Source organism: Bubalus bubalis, chromosome 10, assembly GCF_019923935.1.
Source record: "Bubalus bubalis isolate 160015118507 breed Murrah chromosome 10, NDDB_SH_1, whole genome shotgun sequence".
NCBI classification, from domain to species: domain Eukaryota; kingdom Metazoa; phylum Chordata; class Mammalia; order Artiodactyla; family Bovidae; genus Bubalus; species Bubalus bubalis.
Window position 1 is genome coordinate 17,716,872 of NC_059166.1, and position 18,931 is coordinate 17,735,802.

At 43.1% G+C, this 18,931-nt stretch overlaps 1 protein-coding gene across 2 annotated transcripts in view; it reads right to left on the reverse strand.

Annotated features, from left to right (window-relative positions):
* The window catches only part of UST (uronyl 2-sulfotransferase), a 321,381-nt gene continuing 302,450 nt past the window's right edge, over nt 1-18,931 (reverse strand). The window contains exons 8-9 of one of the 2 annotated variants that reach the window (XM_006080287.3): nt 2,718-2,997; nt 1-1,119 (exon numbers count right to left, since the gene is read on the reverse strand). In XM_006080287.3, coding sequence (XP_006080349.1) covers nt 1,020-1,119; nt 2,718-2,997 — 380 coding nt within the window. In that variant the 3' untranslated portion in view covers nt 1-1,019. Of the gene's footprint in view, nt 1,120-2,717; nt 2,998-14,513; nt 16,179-18,931 lie in introns of those variants that run through there. The other variant, XM_044924120.1, reaches the window with a different exon arrangement.

Here is an 18,931-nt window from a genome sequence, read left to right on the forward strand (position 1 = left end):
TCAAACACAGATTGCTTTTATTTTAGCTAAGCTAATGTTTCAGTTCCATATATACTTTTGAATTTCCATCAATGTCAAATACCATTTTTTCTTTCTTCTTGAAAAAAAAAAAAACACAAAAACAAAACGATTTACAAGCACTTTTAGGGCACTCAAGGAAAGTAGGCTGAAGGTTCATAATAATAATTTTCCTTTTAAAAAACATCCATCAGACCAAAATAAAATCATTTTAATTAACTCCTTCCTGAGTAACTAAAACCTTGGAATGTGCTGAAAGGTTATAATAAATAAGGCAGTCAAAGATCAACCAGCTTAAAATGTATTTTTTAAATTAAACTATGTAAAATGTACAATATATTTCATGAAGTACAAACTGTGTTGGGCTCAGGGCCAAAGAAATGTTGTCGTGTGTGCCAAATAAACTGATGAAGTGCCTTGACTTCTAGGGCCCAGAGGCTGTTTGTTGGGGCAAAATTACATCAAGTCCTGGTAAGTAAATCAGTCAGCCTCTGATGTTACAGTGATCACTGCTGACAATAATTGCTTTGAACACACAGGTAGAAGTGCTCACGTGCACTTGGATTAAGAGGATGCATTTTTTAAAGATGACCAATTGTCCTGATGTTCTGACAACAGCAGAGAACACTCAGCGGACCTTATTTTCAGATAGTGGGATTGCACAGTGTGTAAACTAAGGATTGTTCTTTACAGGCGATTTCAAAGAAGTGACTCACGATGTACCAGGCAACAGCTCTTGTTCTTATGTAGACTGTGATAGCTGTTCTCTGGGTTGACTTTTAAAATAAGCCTAACAATAGGGCCCTGGGCTCTCTAAACAGGACAAAGGATATTTCCTCTTCTAAGCACATTTCCCTGCATCGCTTTCCTGCCCCACTTCTCTGAGACAGAAAGGAGGCTCACAAGTGGCCAAATGCTGGACTCTGTGCCTCTGTGGTCCCAGCCTTCACTGGACTCCTGCGGGGTGGAGCCTTCTCAATACATCTCATGATAAAGTAGCTTTAGTGCACACTTGACAGGTTCCAAATGACTTGCTTTATATCTTGGCTACCGTCCAATTTTAGTGAACGAAGAAAAAATTCTAGAGAGACTTGTTGGTTTCTGAAAAGTAGAAAATGTGTAGCTTGTGTAAAGTCTGAGTCTTATTTACTGTGAAGTATTCCCAACTCACACTTTGCTAGTGCTCCTGAAGGGCTGGCTCTAGGGGAAAAAACCTGAAGGAGACAAAATTTGTCCCTAGTATCCTGCCTGCCCCCACCCCCTGCACTGTTGCTTCTAGGCCGACTATGTATTATCTGCCCAGAAGTATGCGTGTTTTGGGAAGGGGATGGTCACAGATGAAGACATTTCAAAATCCAAAGAAATAGATTGCTGATGATTGAACCAAGGCATCGCGGAGGAGGCAGGTGATGGGAATGGGCTCGGGAGGAGATATTTTAGAGGAGTGGGCCTGCCCAGCTTCTACTCAGATTACCTTGGGGGCAGACACTTACTCATGAAGCTGGCCAAGCAGTCTCTTACCTAGAAGCTCCTGCTTTTCTTACTGACCTCCTAGTAAGAGCTTCTCAGGAGGGAGCTGCTTCCATAATAAGTGGACTTCAGTTTGACTGCTGCTTGCACAGAACTCAGTATCACCTTCCACCCAAAACATGTACCTCTTAAGGGACCAGAAGGTGAAAGGTACCAGCTACTTGGGACCCTGCTGGCCAGGGCTGTGCCTGATAGGTCATGCCCTGTCTGTGGTCAGGCTTAGAACTTAGGCCACAGGAGTCAAGTGTCAGAACTACAATCAGTTCCTGGATTTCCAGGTAAAACAATGCTGATGAGAGATGTTTTGTACCAGGGAGAAAGGACACAGTCATGCCATTTTCCTAGACCACATGTCCTTCAGAGTCCATCTGTCTTGCCTATGCTCTTCCTTACACGGCCAACAAATTCTTTTCCCGGCTATGCTACTTTGAAGTCTGGCAGAATGGAGCTTGTGAACAGAATGTCTCAATGGAGCCTGCCACGCACTTTGACCTTGAGAAGTACTCAAGGCTCTGGACTGATTGAGGGTGTGGCAGAAGCCGACTTGCTCTTTCAGAGACAATACATGTGCTGCTCTGGGTGAAAGTGTCCCCCGAGATGGACCAGGGGCAGAATTCTACCCGTGTGGGCAGAAATCACTTATCCAGGGACATCGTCCCTTTCTGATGTCCTTATCTGTCTTACCGTTTCCTCTTAGAGCCTTCTAGAGTAGGCTTCCTGGGTGTCTGCAGTGGTTTTGTGTTTTTACTGAAACATACAAGTCTGGACATTTTCAACCACTGAGGTAATACTTTTACAGGTGACAAATGATGAGTTACTGGGCTGTAGGCTCTATTTCTCCCTCTTCTCTCATTTATACTAGGGGAAGAAAAGCTATTTTATGACAAGATGCCGTGTGATGGAGCAGTCTAATGTACCTGGGAAGGACCCAAGGAGCCAGAAAAACACAGAATAAAATTAAAACAAATAAAACCCGCAAAACCGGGCATCTCCCAATGACCCCAACCTGTGGGAACGTTTGTTCTTTTTAATGCTGTGAAGCATTAATTTCGTCCCTTAAGGATTTTTTCTTCCCCCAACACACACACACACACACACACACACACACACACACAAACTTTCTGGAAAGGGAGATTAAGCCACTGGAGGCAACACAGCACTGGCATCACCTCTTATAAATATCTTCGAGCCACTTCTCATCATCCTGTTCCTCGTCATCGATTGGCTCCTCCGTTTCCAGTGGGGTCGGAATGAAGAACTGGGGTCTCAACGGCGGGTGGCTCACGCGAGACTTGAGTCCAAACTTGCGCTTCAGCAGGTGGAACTGCTCCTTGACGTAGTGGTAGAACTCGTACTCGTATCTCATTCGCTGGTAGAGAATCTGCACGGCCTCGGGAGAGGGGACGGTCTTCTTGACGGTCACAGTCATGTTTCCAAGTTTCCTATGCTCTGGAAAAGAAGCGGGGTTGCACGTGAGCCACAGTCTGCAATGTCCCGGCTTAGAGAGGATGGTGGTGAGCTCCTGAGTTACCTGGTGACCCTGGCAGCTCCCAAGGGAAGAGACTCAACCAACATACCAGGACTAGAAGGGAAAAGTGGCTGCCCAGCAATGCTGGGAAAGATTTCGTCGTATTCTAGGCGTTACTATCAACACAAGATGACTACACCTCACCTAACTAACATCCCTTTGGCGACATGTGAACTGATGGAACTCGGTCAGGATTCGGGGCTAACTGTATGTGATACAGTCTTTTGAGCAGCAAGACCTACCTGCTTTTCATCTTTTATTTCCTGTTCCTTTCAGAAGGAAGCACAGAAAAAGGCTGTCTCGCCACCTTCTAATCACCTTGGTTTTTTTAATTTGAAAATATGGACATCGCGGGGATCTTCCTGACCCAAGGATAGAACCCAGGTCTCCTGCATTGCAGGCAGATTCTTTACCAGCTGAGCTGCCAGGGAAGGGTCAGTTGTCTAAATTTGTCGTCACCAGATTTTCAACATGTAGACATGACAGGACTCATCAAAACCTGGTTTCTGTCCCCTCAGTGCTCCAGTCCAGTCAGATTGCTCTTGCTCCCTTGTTGACAACTCAGCGGCATCTTTCAGGCCTTCCAGGACTTCTTAGCATGACCTCACAGCACCAAAGGCCACACACGCCATCTTGGAACTGCCCTCCTGTGGCGTCTGCAGGAGTGTTTCCCTGGTGGTCCTGGGCTCTTGATTGCTCCTTCAGTGCTCCAGGCCCTGGGCTCATCCCCTGTCTGTCCCTTCCATGTTAGTGCTCCCAGGGCTCCGGTCCTGCCTCTTCCCTACTCCCTTCCTTCCTCTCTGACCGGTTTCATTCAGTCCCACACCCTCTAGTTTTCATAACCACTGTGGACACAGAACCTAAAGTTTATATGAAACAGTTATAGCTTCTCAGTCCTTTTGTTTTCCACAGAGCTGCCAAATAATAGGAAGGTAAATGACATTGCCAAGGGGTCAGTTCATGGTCAGAAATAGGAGTGCTAAAAAAATAAATAAATAAAAAAGCAGGAGTGCTATTTTGTGGCAGGAGCAGCAGAGATTCAGATGCAATCAGCACGGACGGCAAATATCTATTATGGGTTTGGATCATGCCCATATGTATGCTATTTTATTTAATATTCCCAATCAGCCTGTGGGGTGTCATGGCCTCTGTCTTGCAGATGGGGAAATAGAAGCTCTTGAAAATTAAATGACTTGCCCAAGGTCATGGCTAGTGAGTAAGCGACAGAGCTGAATTGGAGCCCAGGTTTCTCATTTGTGATGAGGTTTCCCCTAAGTACTGGGCTACAACCCATGCAGCTTTTGTGAGCCTGCAGAAAATTATCACCTTCATATGGAAAGACTAGAGGGCAGTTTGCCTTTTATGGTTAGCAGAGAATTTTTAAAATCACATTTCGAAGACATATGGTTAAGTGTCTTGCTCTACAATAATCAGCGCTATGGAAAAGTCATTCCAGTGCTAAGTGTTCTACATTTTTGTAAAATGCCAGACTTTCCCTCCAAACAAAACAAAGCTACGTGAACTATGGAATCAGCCTCTCTCCAGATTGCCGTAATAGCAGCACTAGAGGAAGTTGTTAGGAATTTTTGGAGACTGTTGTTATTTCAGCCAGAAAACAATCATGCTTTAAAAATCCGTACTTATTATCAGCATCCTTTGGGGAGTGAGGTGGCCCTCGTTAGGTGGGTATATACTGTCGAGCATAACCATCATGAAGTGGAGAACTAACTCCATGTGGATCTTTTGAGAAGCAGGACCCCAGAGATGACGTTGAGGTGCTCACGTCTCATGGGTCCCCTGGCGAACATTTCAAAAGAAGACTCAAATACAGAGCAGCTTCCATTAAGGCAGGGGAGGCAAGCGGGCAGTCTGAGATCTGACTGGCGGGCTATGTGTTATTTGACCTGAGGGTAATTTTTTTTTAAAAGAAATTGACTTAGTTGTTTTAAGATTTGGTCTATTTCACAAGGAAGTCTGGATTTCTGGCTTCTCTCAAAGTGAGGTGATATTCTTCTGGAGCTGAGCAGGGCCACCCCTCACTGCTGAAGGTCACAGCTCCCCATTTTGTCTCAGACTCTAAACGTCAGTTCATTCTTTTACGTTACCTGCCTGGCTGCTATAGAAATTTGGATTTTAGGCTTCTAATTAAAAGGTTTTGAATTCTGAGTTACAGAAACCTGGGAAGCAAGTGCTTTGTGTCCAAATTAAGGCTCTAGTTTGAGCTCATTCGTGTGTCCTATCCTCGTTTGTGTATTTATGTCACCCTTGTTCCTTACTTTCTGCATTTATGGAGTGAGTTTTCTGTACCAGGCATAGGAGTTACCAGGAGTGAATGTGACTTTATCATCATTATCATCTTTAGGCATTTCTGAGTGCTTTTTCAGTGCAAGGACTGTTAAGTTATCTAACATGCATTTAATCTTTCCAAAGTGAGGCAGGCTCTCTTATTATCACCATTTTACAGATGTGACATTGGAATTTGGTACCTTGGCTCCAGGTCACACAGCTGGTAACTGGAGAAGCCACAAGTTGGGTCTGAGACAGTCTGACTACTGAGCCCAAATTCTTAACCCTTCATGTTTCTTATGGTTCGACGGAGCTCACAGTATAAGCTCGTGGGCCTGCTCACCACGGGGGCAGACAGGGCATTTCCCTCTGGTTGGTTTCATGGCATCAGTGTTTCCTCACCTTGGTCAGAACCCCCTAGTAGAGGGACCAAGCCCAGTGAGCTTGTCTTAAGTACTCCACATGGAGTTGGGTCTCTTTTTTAAAGAAGCACTCTTTTTCAAGTGCGGTGACTTTGGTTTTGTTTTTTAAGTTTTTATTAAAATTTTTTTGGCCATGCCATGCAGTATGCAGGATCTTAGTTTCCTGGGCCAGGGATCAAACTTTAGTCCCCTGCAGTGGAATCGCAGAGTCTTAACCACTGGACCACCAGGGAAGTCCTCAGTTGGCTCTTTCATAACTACTATAACTATTCGATCATGTAGGTCTGCTATGTGGGCCAGCCTAAATGTATCGGGTACATCTCTGCATGTGTGTGTGTGTATGTTTCCAAAAGATGGAAAACTTTTAGGAGGCCTCTGAGCCACCTTGCAACTTCAAAAAGAAATTTCCCTGGATTTGTTGTCTTCCACCAGTTCCACCTAGCTGCTCTTCTAATGGAGCCTGTTATGCTGAGAACGTCTGGAGAGGGGTGGTACCCCCTCTATCCCTGCACTTTCACAGCTCAGCACCTGGGGAAACACAGCGCCCTCCACTCATGCTTGTGGAGTGAAGGAAGAGAAACCAACAGAAGGAAGAGGGTGTAGTCAGACCTGAAGAAGGCTTGGCTGTGTCTGTGAGGTGCAGACACAGCCAAGTGGAGACAAAGGCAGTATCTGAGCGTGCTTCATAGGAAACCCTCAAGAGACCCATGCATGCTGGGTGTACCCTCACATCTGGGAATTTTCAGCTCCCACTGGAGTCTATAAATTCTAGTGCTTAGCTTTGTGGTTCAGTTGCCTTTTGGGAATGACAATGCTGGCTAGGTCATGTTTTTCTGACTCTGTCCTTTAATTAATAAATACATTTTGGCAAAGGAAAGCTGTGGTTTCAGGAGGCTTTTAATTTTTTTTTTTTTCACTTTTCTTATTTACCTTGAGGGATTGGCCAAAGAAGACCCATTAAATCATAATAATTGCTGAAAATTTCCTCAAAGTAGGCACTGGTTTTGAGCTGTGAAATGATCAGAAGGGCAAATAAACAAGCAAACAGAAAACAACTTCTGATGTCTTTATTTGAATAGCAAAAGAAGGATGGTTTTTTTTCCTTACAGACATGTCCAAAGTCAGCCATAGAGTCAGGACTGTGTGAGGACAAACTCTTCCAGGCCCCCAAGTTCTGGCTTCTCACTGAGAAGTGGCTCTGAATGGGGACTCCTTTCTACACTGCCGACCCCCAGTAACAGAAAATTCTGCAGTTGATCATCCAATGCTGGCAGAGACAAAAAAACCCCCAGACTATACAATAAGGTTGGTTGGAAGACTGCTGAGTTGAGTCAGCTCTCTGCATTATTAAAGCTTTATAAAAAGTGGCATAAACAGCTCAATAACCAGCCTTCCCCTGAATTCTTTCCCCAACCCATCAAAATAGCATCCCTTCATGTGCATAGAGCTCTGTGGATTAGCGTGTTTTCACTATCCTCACAACAACCCATTTAACCTGAAGACACAAGAGGTCACAGGACTGGTTCAAGGTTGCATGAGTGACTGTCCTGAAACTAGAAATTGAGCTTTCTGATTCCCAGTCTAGCACCTTTTTGCTTCATCACTGGCTGTTAATTTCCAAATTGAGTGGAAATCTATAACCACCCACTTCTCCTTGCCCTGTGTGTATTCTGGCATTAAGGACATCGGTTGAAAAGAAGGGCTTGAGTGTTCTAAGTCAAGGGGAATGCTTTGGTAAGGCTGGGAGGATCTGGTGAAAAACCTGCAAGCCAGCAAAAATGTTTTCAGACTGAAAGAGACTGTGCCTTTTTCATTTTTAGATCCCCAGTGCCCAGTTCCACGCCTGGCACATAACGACCCTCAATAAAGGTTTGTTGATTTGAAACCTGTATGTTAAATCCATCTGTAAGACTGGATTAACACGAAGGGCAACTTTTGGTGTTGACTGTACATATGTTTTTTTTTTTTTTTTGCTAAATTCTTTCCTTAGTGGAAGGTCCTGCCTGAGCAAACTTTCCATGTCTAGAAATCAAATTTCTCTAGGGTAGGCTGATAGGGGAGGTTAGGCTCACAGGTCCTTCAGGAAAGGCAGCATTATTTGCTTTTCTGAGCCACTCCACTGGAGAACGCTGTGTTATGGTGACAGATCATTTCATTGTTGGTGGTCAGGTGCTAAGTCGCGTCCAACTCTTTGACAGCGTGTACCGCAGCACGCCAGGCTTTTCTGTCCTTCACGATCTCCCAGAGTTTGCTCAGATACTTGGATATCAAGGAGATCAAACCAGTCAATCCTAAAGGAAATCAACCCTGAATATCATTGGACAGACTGATGCTGAAGCTCCAATACTTTGGCCACCTGATGTAAAGAAAGACTGAAGACAGGAATCTCTTCTCAGAGGATGACAGAGGATGAGATGGTTGGATGTCATCTCAAGATTGAAGGCAGGAGAAGGGGATGACAGAGGATGAGATGATTGGATGGTATCACCAACTCAGTGGACATAAATCTGAGCAAACTCCAGGAGATAGTGAAGGACAGGGAAGCCTGGTGTGCTGCAGTCCATGGGGTTGAAAGAGTCAGACACGACTTAGTGACTGAATAAGAAATGTTGCAATAAGGGACTTTTACTACAAACATTAATACCTATGCAGAAACATATAATACACACCATGACCTTGGGGCTAATGAGTTTATGTCACATGTATTATTTACAGTCATTCGTTAAAAAAATCCAAACACTGTTGGGGCAATAAAACATCTTTATGACCTAATTTTTCTATGCTAATGTTGTTCAATTACTTAATTTGTCATCATTTGGGGGTACTTTTTAATTGCTAGTTCTCCAACAGCAAAAGAATATGTTTCATTTAGAAGGAAAACATCCATTCAGATCACATGCACTTGACCCAAGCGCAAAGGGCTTGCTGTGAACATAATTTAATCTGTGGCTCTTTGGCTAGTCTTGCACGCTCCCTGGGGGAAGAACTGCAGACCAGCCCACTGAGGGTATCCTCAGGGAAAGGACTGCAAAGGACAACTTCCACAATGACCTTGGAAAGGCTCCATTCAGCACCAAGTGCTCCTGTCTGCATAGGATGCCTGCCAGTCGAAGGCAAGCAGGTTAGGTTTCCTCATTGTTCTCCCAGGGCACTGCCGAGCAAACACTGAGAACTTAACTTTTTTGTATGTGAGTGTGTGTTAGTTGCTCAGTCACGTTTGACTCTGTGTGACCCCACGGACTGTAGCCCACCAGGCTCCTCTGTCCGTGGAATTCTCCAGGCAAGAATACTGGAGTGGGTAGCCATTCTCTTCTCCAGGGACTCTTCCCAACACAGAGGTAGAACCCAGGTCTTCTGCATTGGCAGGTGGATTCTTTACCATATGAGCCACTAGGAAAGCCCTTAACTTTTTAAAATGTAATGCTAAATATCATTTACCAGCAACCTGTCTGTATGCAAGATTGAACAGTGACTAACTATGCACCCAACAGGGCCACAAGCTGAGGTCATCCATGGATATTACTTTACTGCCCATGATGTAGATTTTTGCAAAAGCAGTGACTCTTTCTAGCGTTGCCATACTGACATTATATTTGGACTGGTTCATAATCTTCAGAACTCTTAAAAGTCCCTCTAACGTAAATAACAAGGAAATCACAGACCTGCCCCGTGAAGTCTCCCTCCCCACCCCTCTTCATCTGTCAAACGAGCATAATGGAAAAACGATGTCGCCCTGGCTCTGGGCCAAAATAAACAATCTGGAAATACTGTGTAAACCCAGCTGCTGCACCAGAGGACACAGGCCTTGCTTTATGACCTCCAAGATGGTTCACCATATGCAAAATAAGAAAACCTCACCGCAGACTTGCCATCTTTTCTGATCCTGGGCTGGTTCTGGCATCCCCTCCCTTGACTGAAGTAAATACACACCTACCAAAGCCCTCTCGCCCCAACAATCTGAGTTTGTCTGAACCTGGTCCAGCAGAGATGATGGGCAAAAGCAATGAATACAAATTGAATAACAACCAGATGTGGGGCCACGTTTTACCACTGTGGGGGAAAAAGCATTATTGAAAGACAGGCATCAATTCTTCAGCTTCAGGGGAGCTGAGAGGTGATCCACCAAGAAACCCTGCTCGTTTAAAAAGTGAACTGGGGTTTACACATCTCAGGTTAGAGAACATCCAGACATTCCCAGCACCCAAGGGAAGAGGTATACTTTTCTGGGTGGCAGGTGTGATGAAAGTCAAGGTCAGGTGGAGTGGGGCTGGGGCATTAACCAGCATGAGGGAGTGCTGCCAAGCCCCACGCCCTGCCGGCTGCTCCCAAAACCGGGTGAACATGATGCTCGCCACAGATAGAGTAAACTCATTTCCTGAATTACACAGGGAGGCCACACAGTTCAAACACAGGCGGCTCCAGTGCAGCTGCCTGCACCGGAAATGAATGTGTGTCACTGTGGCTCGCAGCAGTGTGTTGGCTGAAACGGCCACGTCTGATTTGCCACTGGGATGATGGATGGCATGTTAAGACCAACTTCTCGGAGGTAAGGCAATTAGGGGAAAAAAGAACAAAAAGCGCTTCATGGCTGACTAGGAGCCTGGGGTTGGTAAAATCAACAGAGGGATTTTTTTTTTTTGCAATCTTCTTTCCAGATCTGGAAATACCAATAATTAAAAAATAAATTGAGCTCACTTTGAATTTCAAGAACACCTTGATTCTATGTAGCCAAGTGAAAGTTACATGATTTACTTCTTTTTCTTTTTAATGGCTGAAAGTTCTGGGCTCCCTTGATGGATGAGAAAAAAGATTCTTTTTTTTTTTTTTTCTGGTCACAGCTTGCAGCATGTGGGATCTTAGTTCCCCAGCTAGGGATGGAACCCAAGCCCCCTGCACTGGGAGCTTGGAGCCTTAACCACTGGACCACCATGGAAGTCCCAAGACTTGTTATAATGTCTCCGATTTGCTTTGAATTTTGGAAGCAAAAGCAATTGGCTTGTGAGTCACGAGGGCCCATTGAGAGGACAGCAGGCAGGCAGCCCTGCAAGGAAGCATGCGTTTCTAGAGACATTGTTCAGGCAGTGTCCTAACCCCATGGACTCTTGAGATGAGGGCTGCCCACTGGAGGGGTTCCCAGGTTCTTGGTCTGGGGAAGCCAATTCAACAACGCTTACCCTCAGTTGCTGGGGGTGGGTGGTGGAGGATTTTCTTGCCTGGCCTCTGCTCATTCATCGCCTCTGCAATAAGTATCTACTAAGCAAAGGATTGGGGGGCAGGAGAAGGGGACAACAGAGGATGAGATGGCTGGATGGCATCACCGACTCGATGGACATGAGTTTGGGTGAACTCCGGGAGTTGGTGATGGACAGGGAGGCCTGGCGTGCTGCAGTTCATGGGGTTGCAAAGAGTCAGACACGACTGAGTGACTGAACTGAAGCACAAAAAATGAGTCCAGAAAATAAGAACCGCTAAAAGCTGAAACCACAGGCTCTCAGCTAGAGGAGGAAAAGTAAACAATAAAGAGAGAAACAAGTGTATAATTCACCCAACAACTTCCCAAGAGATCTGAGAATCCTCGCTTTACTGCAGGCCTGGAAGGGCTCCGTCAGAGGGGAGCATCAGAGGAGAGATGAGACGTGGGGGCACCACTGAGGGGTGGGCGCAGAGGGCTGCCTTTGAGTCCTTCTGTGCGACCAAGTGAACACCTGGCTGCACAATGCAATTATTTCCAATTAGCACCCCAGCCGATTCTGATGGTGTCAAACCCCACTCGGATCCCGAAGCTTAGAATGAAATGTGTCAGGGCTGGAAGAGACATACCTGCTCTCCTGTTCACACACTCATGAGCTCCGAGTAATGGGGGTGAGGGGCTCCCCGGTGCCCACCGGGTCAGCTGGCCCAGTTCCCCAGTCTCTCCTGCTGCCCTTGTTCACTGGGTGGAGGGCATTTGTTCCTGTTTCTTTTCTCCCCAACTTTGGCCTCATGACCCAGATCATAAAAAAGCTGCTATATTTCTTTGAAAGGATATCCCACCCAATTAGACACGCATGCTTTCCCCAACACAGCATTTTGCCATTAAAATACTGGCTTGAGCGTGAGAATGGCAACAACAGAGGGATTTATTTTCACTGCAACAATTAAACTGAACATTTCTGTTTCAAAATACATTTCTGAAAAAAAAAATATTGGAAGACTTACTGTGGCAATAGTAAGAAAATGTTGGAAATAGACTTTCTGTTTGAAACCTTTATTGAGAAATGCATTTTTGTTACCTTTTCTACTTTATCTGGATCAATATTGTGGAAGCCCTTGTCAATGACTGATGAGGGCAGCTGAATCAAATGGATTTATCTGAACAAAATGGATGAAGAGAAACACTGACCCAGTAGTTCTGTCCGAATGTCTTGACATCTGACAATCTCATAAATTCTGCTTTTACTTTATATGCAAGTTTCTTCTCTGTCTTCCTCACAGTCTGTATATTGTTGGCAGGCTTAGGCTACTTGTCTTCTACACACACACACACTCACACTCACATGCTCCTCTCGTTTGCCAGGGAAGAGGCCCTCCCCTGCAAACACATTGCTTCATCTAAGTCTAGCTCTGATGGCGTTAAAGGTAACTGCTGGCACACACGGTTACTCTGCTGCACTACAGGTGGACACACAGCCATAGGATACTTCTTTGTGTCATTTTTCTATTTCTCTGTTATTTTCTTCTCTAAGGTTTCATGTTGGAGAAGGAAATGGCAACCCACTCCAGTGTTCTTGCCTGGAGAATCCCAGGGACGGGGAAGCCTGGTGGGCTGCCGTCTATGGGGTCACACAGAGTCGGATACGACTGAAGCGACTTAGCAGCAGCAGCAGGGTTTCATGTAGATCAAGCTACCTATCTGTTTATGTATAGGATCAAAATAAAGTCTTTGTGCAGTTTCTAAGCCTTTAGCTTTAAATATTAATTTCTGGAAAAGTCTTTTACAGCTTAAAAATTCATTTTTCTAGTTATGATGTACATAGTATATACAAACCATATGTATACATACTAACATATATATACATACACACATATGCAAATATATAGATTTTGGAAAAAGAGTAAGTAGATGAAGTGATTTTATATCCTCACATTTATTGTAGTAATATATATCCTTCTAATCTTTTTCTTATTTATGTATATGAGTTATCAAATAGATCTCTGCTACACTATTTAGTTTTACAGTCTTTTAAAACTTAACTGATGACAAGGATTCACCTACAGTATTAATTATTCCAAGTCATATTTTGCAATATATATATATGTATATATTTTGGTTGCACTGCATGGCTTTGAAGGATCTTAGTTCCCCGACCAGGGATTGAACTTGAGCTTTCAGCAGTGAAAGTGCTGAGTCCTAACTACTGACATCCAGGGAATCCCCTGCAATGTGTTTGTGTGCTCCATTTTATGGATGCCGTATAGGTCACGTGCTGGTTTGCTATTGTTACATAGCTGAGTTGTTTTACAGTTTCTGCGACTGAACAATATAACATAAACATCTATGTTCATAAGTGATCATGTGCCTTTCTGCATGTCTCCCTAAAACAGATGGTAGCTTTAGATATTGAGTAGTGAATCTTCTTCTGATAGCTGATGAGGTCTTCAATTTTGACAGCTCTTTTGTCAAAGACCCTGAAATTTGTGTAATGTAGTTTTCCTAAATTTTAAGACATTTTCTTTAACTTTACACAGTGTCAACCCAACTATAACTTAACTAAAGACCTAAAAAGCATAGGACTTTTTGAAGATCTTGTACCTAGTATCCGTGACAATAGACAGTCCTTAAGCATAGCATTTAATATGGGAGTGCTATGGTTTAGTGCACAAAAATTCTTAGTAAATTTTACCATATGATGAGTAGTTCCTCATTCTTGGACTCTATAAACTACATATTCAGAATGTAACTTTTGCTTTATCATTAATTCTAGATAAATTTTCTCAGCACAATATGGTCTAATTCATTCTCATTGTTGTTTTAGCGTTATATTTATCACAGTGATCAGTCTTGATGAGTGAACTTAAGGTGAGTCCCAAGAACAAGCAACTTGGATGTTTTCTCTGGAATGTTAAACATGGTGAGATTTTGATAAACCCTTGAAGGGCTTTGAATGAAGTAGCTGTTACATGGAAGACAAGCACGTCGATAAGCGAGATATTTAACCTCTTGCTCAGGCACTAAAAAGTTAGGTTAATAAAAGGTGCTACTCAAAATAACCATATCCAAGTCAGGAAAGCCTGAAGTGAAGTTCCAAGGATGCCGTTAATTCCACTGAGAGAATTTACAATGTTACTTTAAAATTAGTTTATCTGGGTAACTGATAGCACACTGGTAGTACCAGGTCTTAGGAGGATGTGAATTAACAGCTTTGTCTCCTCCTCTTAGATCAGATTTTCGACTGCATGCTCTGCAAGACAGTATGAATATCTAAAAGGCCCAGATTGCTTTGCGGATGAAATGGCCACTGTCCATTTGTATGGAGGAGATCCATTTGTTTACTTAAGGAAGGTCTGAAATTGACAAGCTAATACCAGAAGGTATAAGACCACCTTCAGGGAAAATGCCTGGGTACCATGGCTATTACTTTGAAGAACAGTGGTAAATATTTGCTGTGAACACTTAAATACTGTAAGAATGTTAAAGAAGTTAAAATTTACAAATGTAATCTGAGAATAAAACAATACATTTCTCAAAGTATCTTTTTGAAAGGTTTGATTGTGATAGAAACTTGTCTTTGTAACTAGAACTTGCCTATGAAAGATGATTGTTGTTTCTCAGTCGCTAAGTCGTGTCTAACTCTTTGCGACCTCATGGGCTGCAGCATGCCAGACTCCTCTGTCCTCCATCATCTACCAGAGTTTGCTCAAATTTATGCCCATTGTGTTGGTGATGCTATCTAACCATCTCATCCTCTGCCACCCGCTTCTCCTTTTGCCTTCAATCTTTCCCAGCATCAGGCTCTTTTCCAATGAGTCGATTTGAAAGATGGTGGGCTACATTCGCTGCAAGTTTCCAAGAGAAGATATTTAAATGATTAATTGCTTTTGGGCAGAAGCTGCTATTAGAAACAGATAGTGGGGGAGAAGTATATCTATTGAGGTAGAATAGAAATGTAAACGTCTTCTGATGAGAAAAATTAAGTTCTTTCATTCTTCTGACATATGAAGAGGAGAAGAGGAACAATAACAGGCGTTGACAGTTAGTGGCTTATAAACAAAGATGGTCAGTGGGGACACAAACTTCCCTGGCTAATGGCTGTGAGAAGCTGCAGAAACCTGTGATGTTCAGTGGAAGGGAGAGAGAGGACAAGCTGCCGGTTTGGATGTGACATGAGCCTGAAATTGTGTTGTTGAGCTCCCGATTTCCTCTTTGGTAAGACGGGAGGCAAGGGGAGAACTAAAAAGAATCCCAGTAACTCAGCTGGTAAAGAACCCGCCTGCCAATGCAGGAGATGTAAGAGACACAGGTTCGATCCCTGGGTTGGGAAGATCCCCTAGAGGAGGAAATGACAACCCACTCCAGTATTCTTGCCTGGAAAATTCCATGGGCAGAGGAACCTAGCGGGCTACAGTCCATGGGGTTGCAAAGAGTCGGACACGATAGAGCAGACGTGCACACGATGCTGGAGAGCCCATGCTGGTGCATTAGAAGCAGCCAAGAAAGGGATGCTAATGTTTCTAGAAAGTGTTCATAGGTATCATTAAGTTCTGTCAGTCCTGGTTCACTTTAGAAACTGTCTGAGAGACAGGTGAAGTGGGAGACAGGAAAAAAGAATAATTTGAATGACATGTAAGACATGGAAAAAATATCTATTCAAAGGATGGAAAATCAAAGATGTTTGAAGGAGAAAAATCAACAAACGGAAAAGCTGTAACCCATTACATTTTAGTTTTCTTGGGGCATGAAATGAAGTTTCACGATGTTCTAAAAACAACAACCTAATGGCATAAAATTGAATAAATGAATTGAATCCATACTATATTTATTTTTTACCTTATTTTGATATAATAATAGAAACTGGTTAGTTATGTCATGGTCCTCGTCTTAAATCATACCCAGAGAAACATTTTAAAAATTTCAAATGATTTCTAGCAAAACCAGCCATAGACAGGCTGGTTCATTTATGACTTTCCAGTAACCTTTCCCTTTAATGGCTTTTACCAAATGATTTATTTACTTGGTCCGAGCTGAGGTAACCTCCTGGCTGCCCTGCTCGCAGCCCTCACAGCTCAGAGTCTAAGGTCCCGAGTTTCTTCATTAAGATGTCTTGTGAGTTTCTGTGGAGGCTGAGGGTTCTCATGAAGAGAAACTAGGAGTCCCCGGTTCAGTTTTAAAATGTCCTGCTTTCCCTCACCTTTCTCTGTGGAGAAGAGAGGAAAATCACTGACACTTTCTGACCCATCAAATGTTATAAAGTAGCAAAGTTTCTGTACCTTTGCAAAAGGCTGAGCATTTCAAGTCTTTGCAAGTTCCATGGTTCTGATTCACATTTCTCTTGTCGTTACTGCCTTACTCCCTTTTCCATTACTAGATAAATCTACTGAAATTCACCTAAAATAGCAGGTTTTAAAAATAAAACCTGTATGGATTCATTAGCTCTTCCATTAAGCATTGGGGTCACTTTTGGCCCCAGTAGCATCTGGAATTGCAAGAGACCATAAAGACAGTGCTAGTATGCCTATAACCTCCTTTAGCTATGAGCTCATGGAGATGATGGGGTTGAAGATCACAGAGATGATGGGGTTGAAGATCAAAGTCGTAAAGTTAGCATGTTACTCCATGAAAACTGTACCATTTCTACCAAAAAAGGATTCTAATTTAATAATACTACTTAACTCAATCATCAGTTTTTGGGTTTTACTTGAGATAAGAAATGAAGAAGAAAAGCTGAAGAACTGATGCTTTTGAACTGTGGTGTTGGAGAAGACTCTTGAGAGTCCCTTGGACTGCAAGGAGAGCCAACCAGTGCATCTTAAAGGAAATCAGTCCTGAATATTCATTGGAAGGACTGATGCTGAAGCTGAAACTCCAATACTTTGGCCATCTGATGCAAAGAACTGACTCCTTGGAAAAAACCCTGATGCTGGGAAAGACTGAAGGCAGGAGGAGAAGGGGACAACAGAGGATGAGATGGTTGGATGGTATCACTGACTCAGTGGACATGAATTTGGGCAAGTTCTGTGTGTTGGTGATGGACAGGGAAGCCTGGCAGTCCATGGAGTCACAAAGAGTTGGACACCACTGATTGACTGAACTAAACTGAACTGAAGAAATGAAGGCTTGGTTTGCTGGAAATGAAGTTGAGGGAAAGAGCTTTGGTTCTTCTTCAGTTAGACTTAATCTCACTCTTCTTTTCTGAGTGTTGCAGAACCCTCTGGATCATAAGAACTTCTGTTCCCCCCCCCCCCTTTTTTTTATCCCACCAAGTCCAAAGCAGCAGGAGGTGGAGAGCCGCTGGGCATGATGGAATAGGGTGGTATTTGCGCAGGGAGTCACTCCTGCCCCCAAGTGTTGCTGGTGCTCTGGCAGGAGTGATAGGTAGTGGCATACGATCCACCGTTCTCTCTCTCAAGCCCCCAGCAGTGATCATGGCTAGGCTCAGCCCAAAGATCCTCATACCTGTGTTTCTGGTTGCCATGCCTGATGGTCCAAAACTGGCACTAGACATAAGCTCCAATTCTAGCAATCTGGGGCTGAAAGGACAGTACCCTGAGGATCACTGAAGGCTTTTAGGCCCTCGTGACCTCTGTGCATTCCCTGAGGTATTCAGATCTGATTCTTTGAGAAGTTAATGATTGCAACTGAGCACATAATTCTTTATATCTACTTAGAATGTTTATGAGGGAATCAGTTTCTAGTTCTATATAACACCATTGATGGCATCACTGACTCAATGGACATGAGTTTGAGCAAACTCTGGGAGATAGTGAAGGACAGGGAAGCCTGGTGTAAGGCAGTCTATTGGGGTTGCAAAGAGTCTAGCACGACTGAGCGACTGAACAATACCGACACCGTTAGCTCATCCCCTGGTTAGATAGATATATGAATGACTAATTTTTCCTAATGTATGATGAATACATTGACATACGCTGTCAAATAGTTGAAAACAGTTGACACTCAAGCTTGTGCCTTATGGCAGCAGGTGGTGAATAAGGTCATTTTCATAACTGTCATGGAAATCTCTACTCCACATACAGGATAGGTCTTTAGACATAAAAATGAACACAGCAAATAGTAAAAAATGCCACAATTTTAAATGAATGAAATATGACCCTGAACATTAGCATGGAATGTTTTTAAGCTTATTGATATCCACAGCCTTTAATCATAGCATGCCAGTGATCTTCCTAAGTAACAAAGGGCTTTGTAAAAATATTTGACAGCCAATAATTTTTTAACAGGCTAACAAAATCAAATTAATATTATTAAATTGACTTAGGAAAAAGAACAAAGATGAAGGCATAACCCTCCCAGTCTTCAAAACAGCATGGTATTGGCACAGAAACAGACATATGGATCAACAGAACAGAATAGTGAGCCCAGAAATGAACCTACACACTAATGGTCAAGCAACCTTCAACAAAGTAGGCGAGACTATACAATGGAGAAAAGGCAGTCTCTTCAGCAAGTAGTGTTGGGAAAGCTGGAGAGCTGCATGTAAATCAATGAAGTTAGAACACACCCTCTCACTATACACAAAAATAAATCCTAAATGGCTCAAAGACTTAAACATAAGACAGAACACCATAAAACTCCTAGAAGAGAACATAGGCAAAACATTCTCTGACATAAATCATAGCAATGTTTTCTTAGGTTAGTATCCCAAGGCAAAAGAAATAGAAGCAGAAATAAACAAATAGGACCCAATCAAACTTATAAACTTTTGCACAGCAAAGGAAACCATAAACAATGAAAAGACAACTTCTGGACTGCGAGAAAATATTTGCAAATGATGCAACAGACAAGGGCTTAATTAAAAGAAAATATGCAAACAGCTCAATATTAAGAAAATCAATAACCCAATCAAAAAATGGGCAGAAGACTGAAATAGACGTTTTTCCAAAGAAGACAGATGGCCAATAGGAACATGAAGAAATATTAACGTTGTTAGTT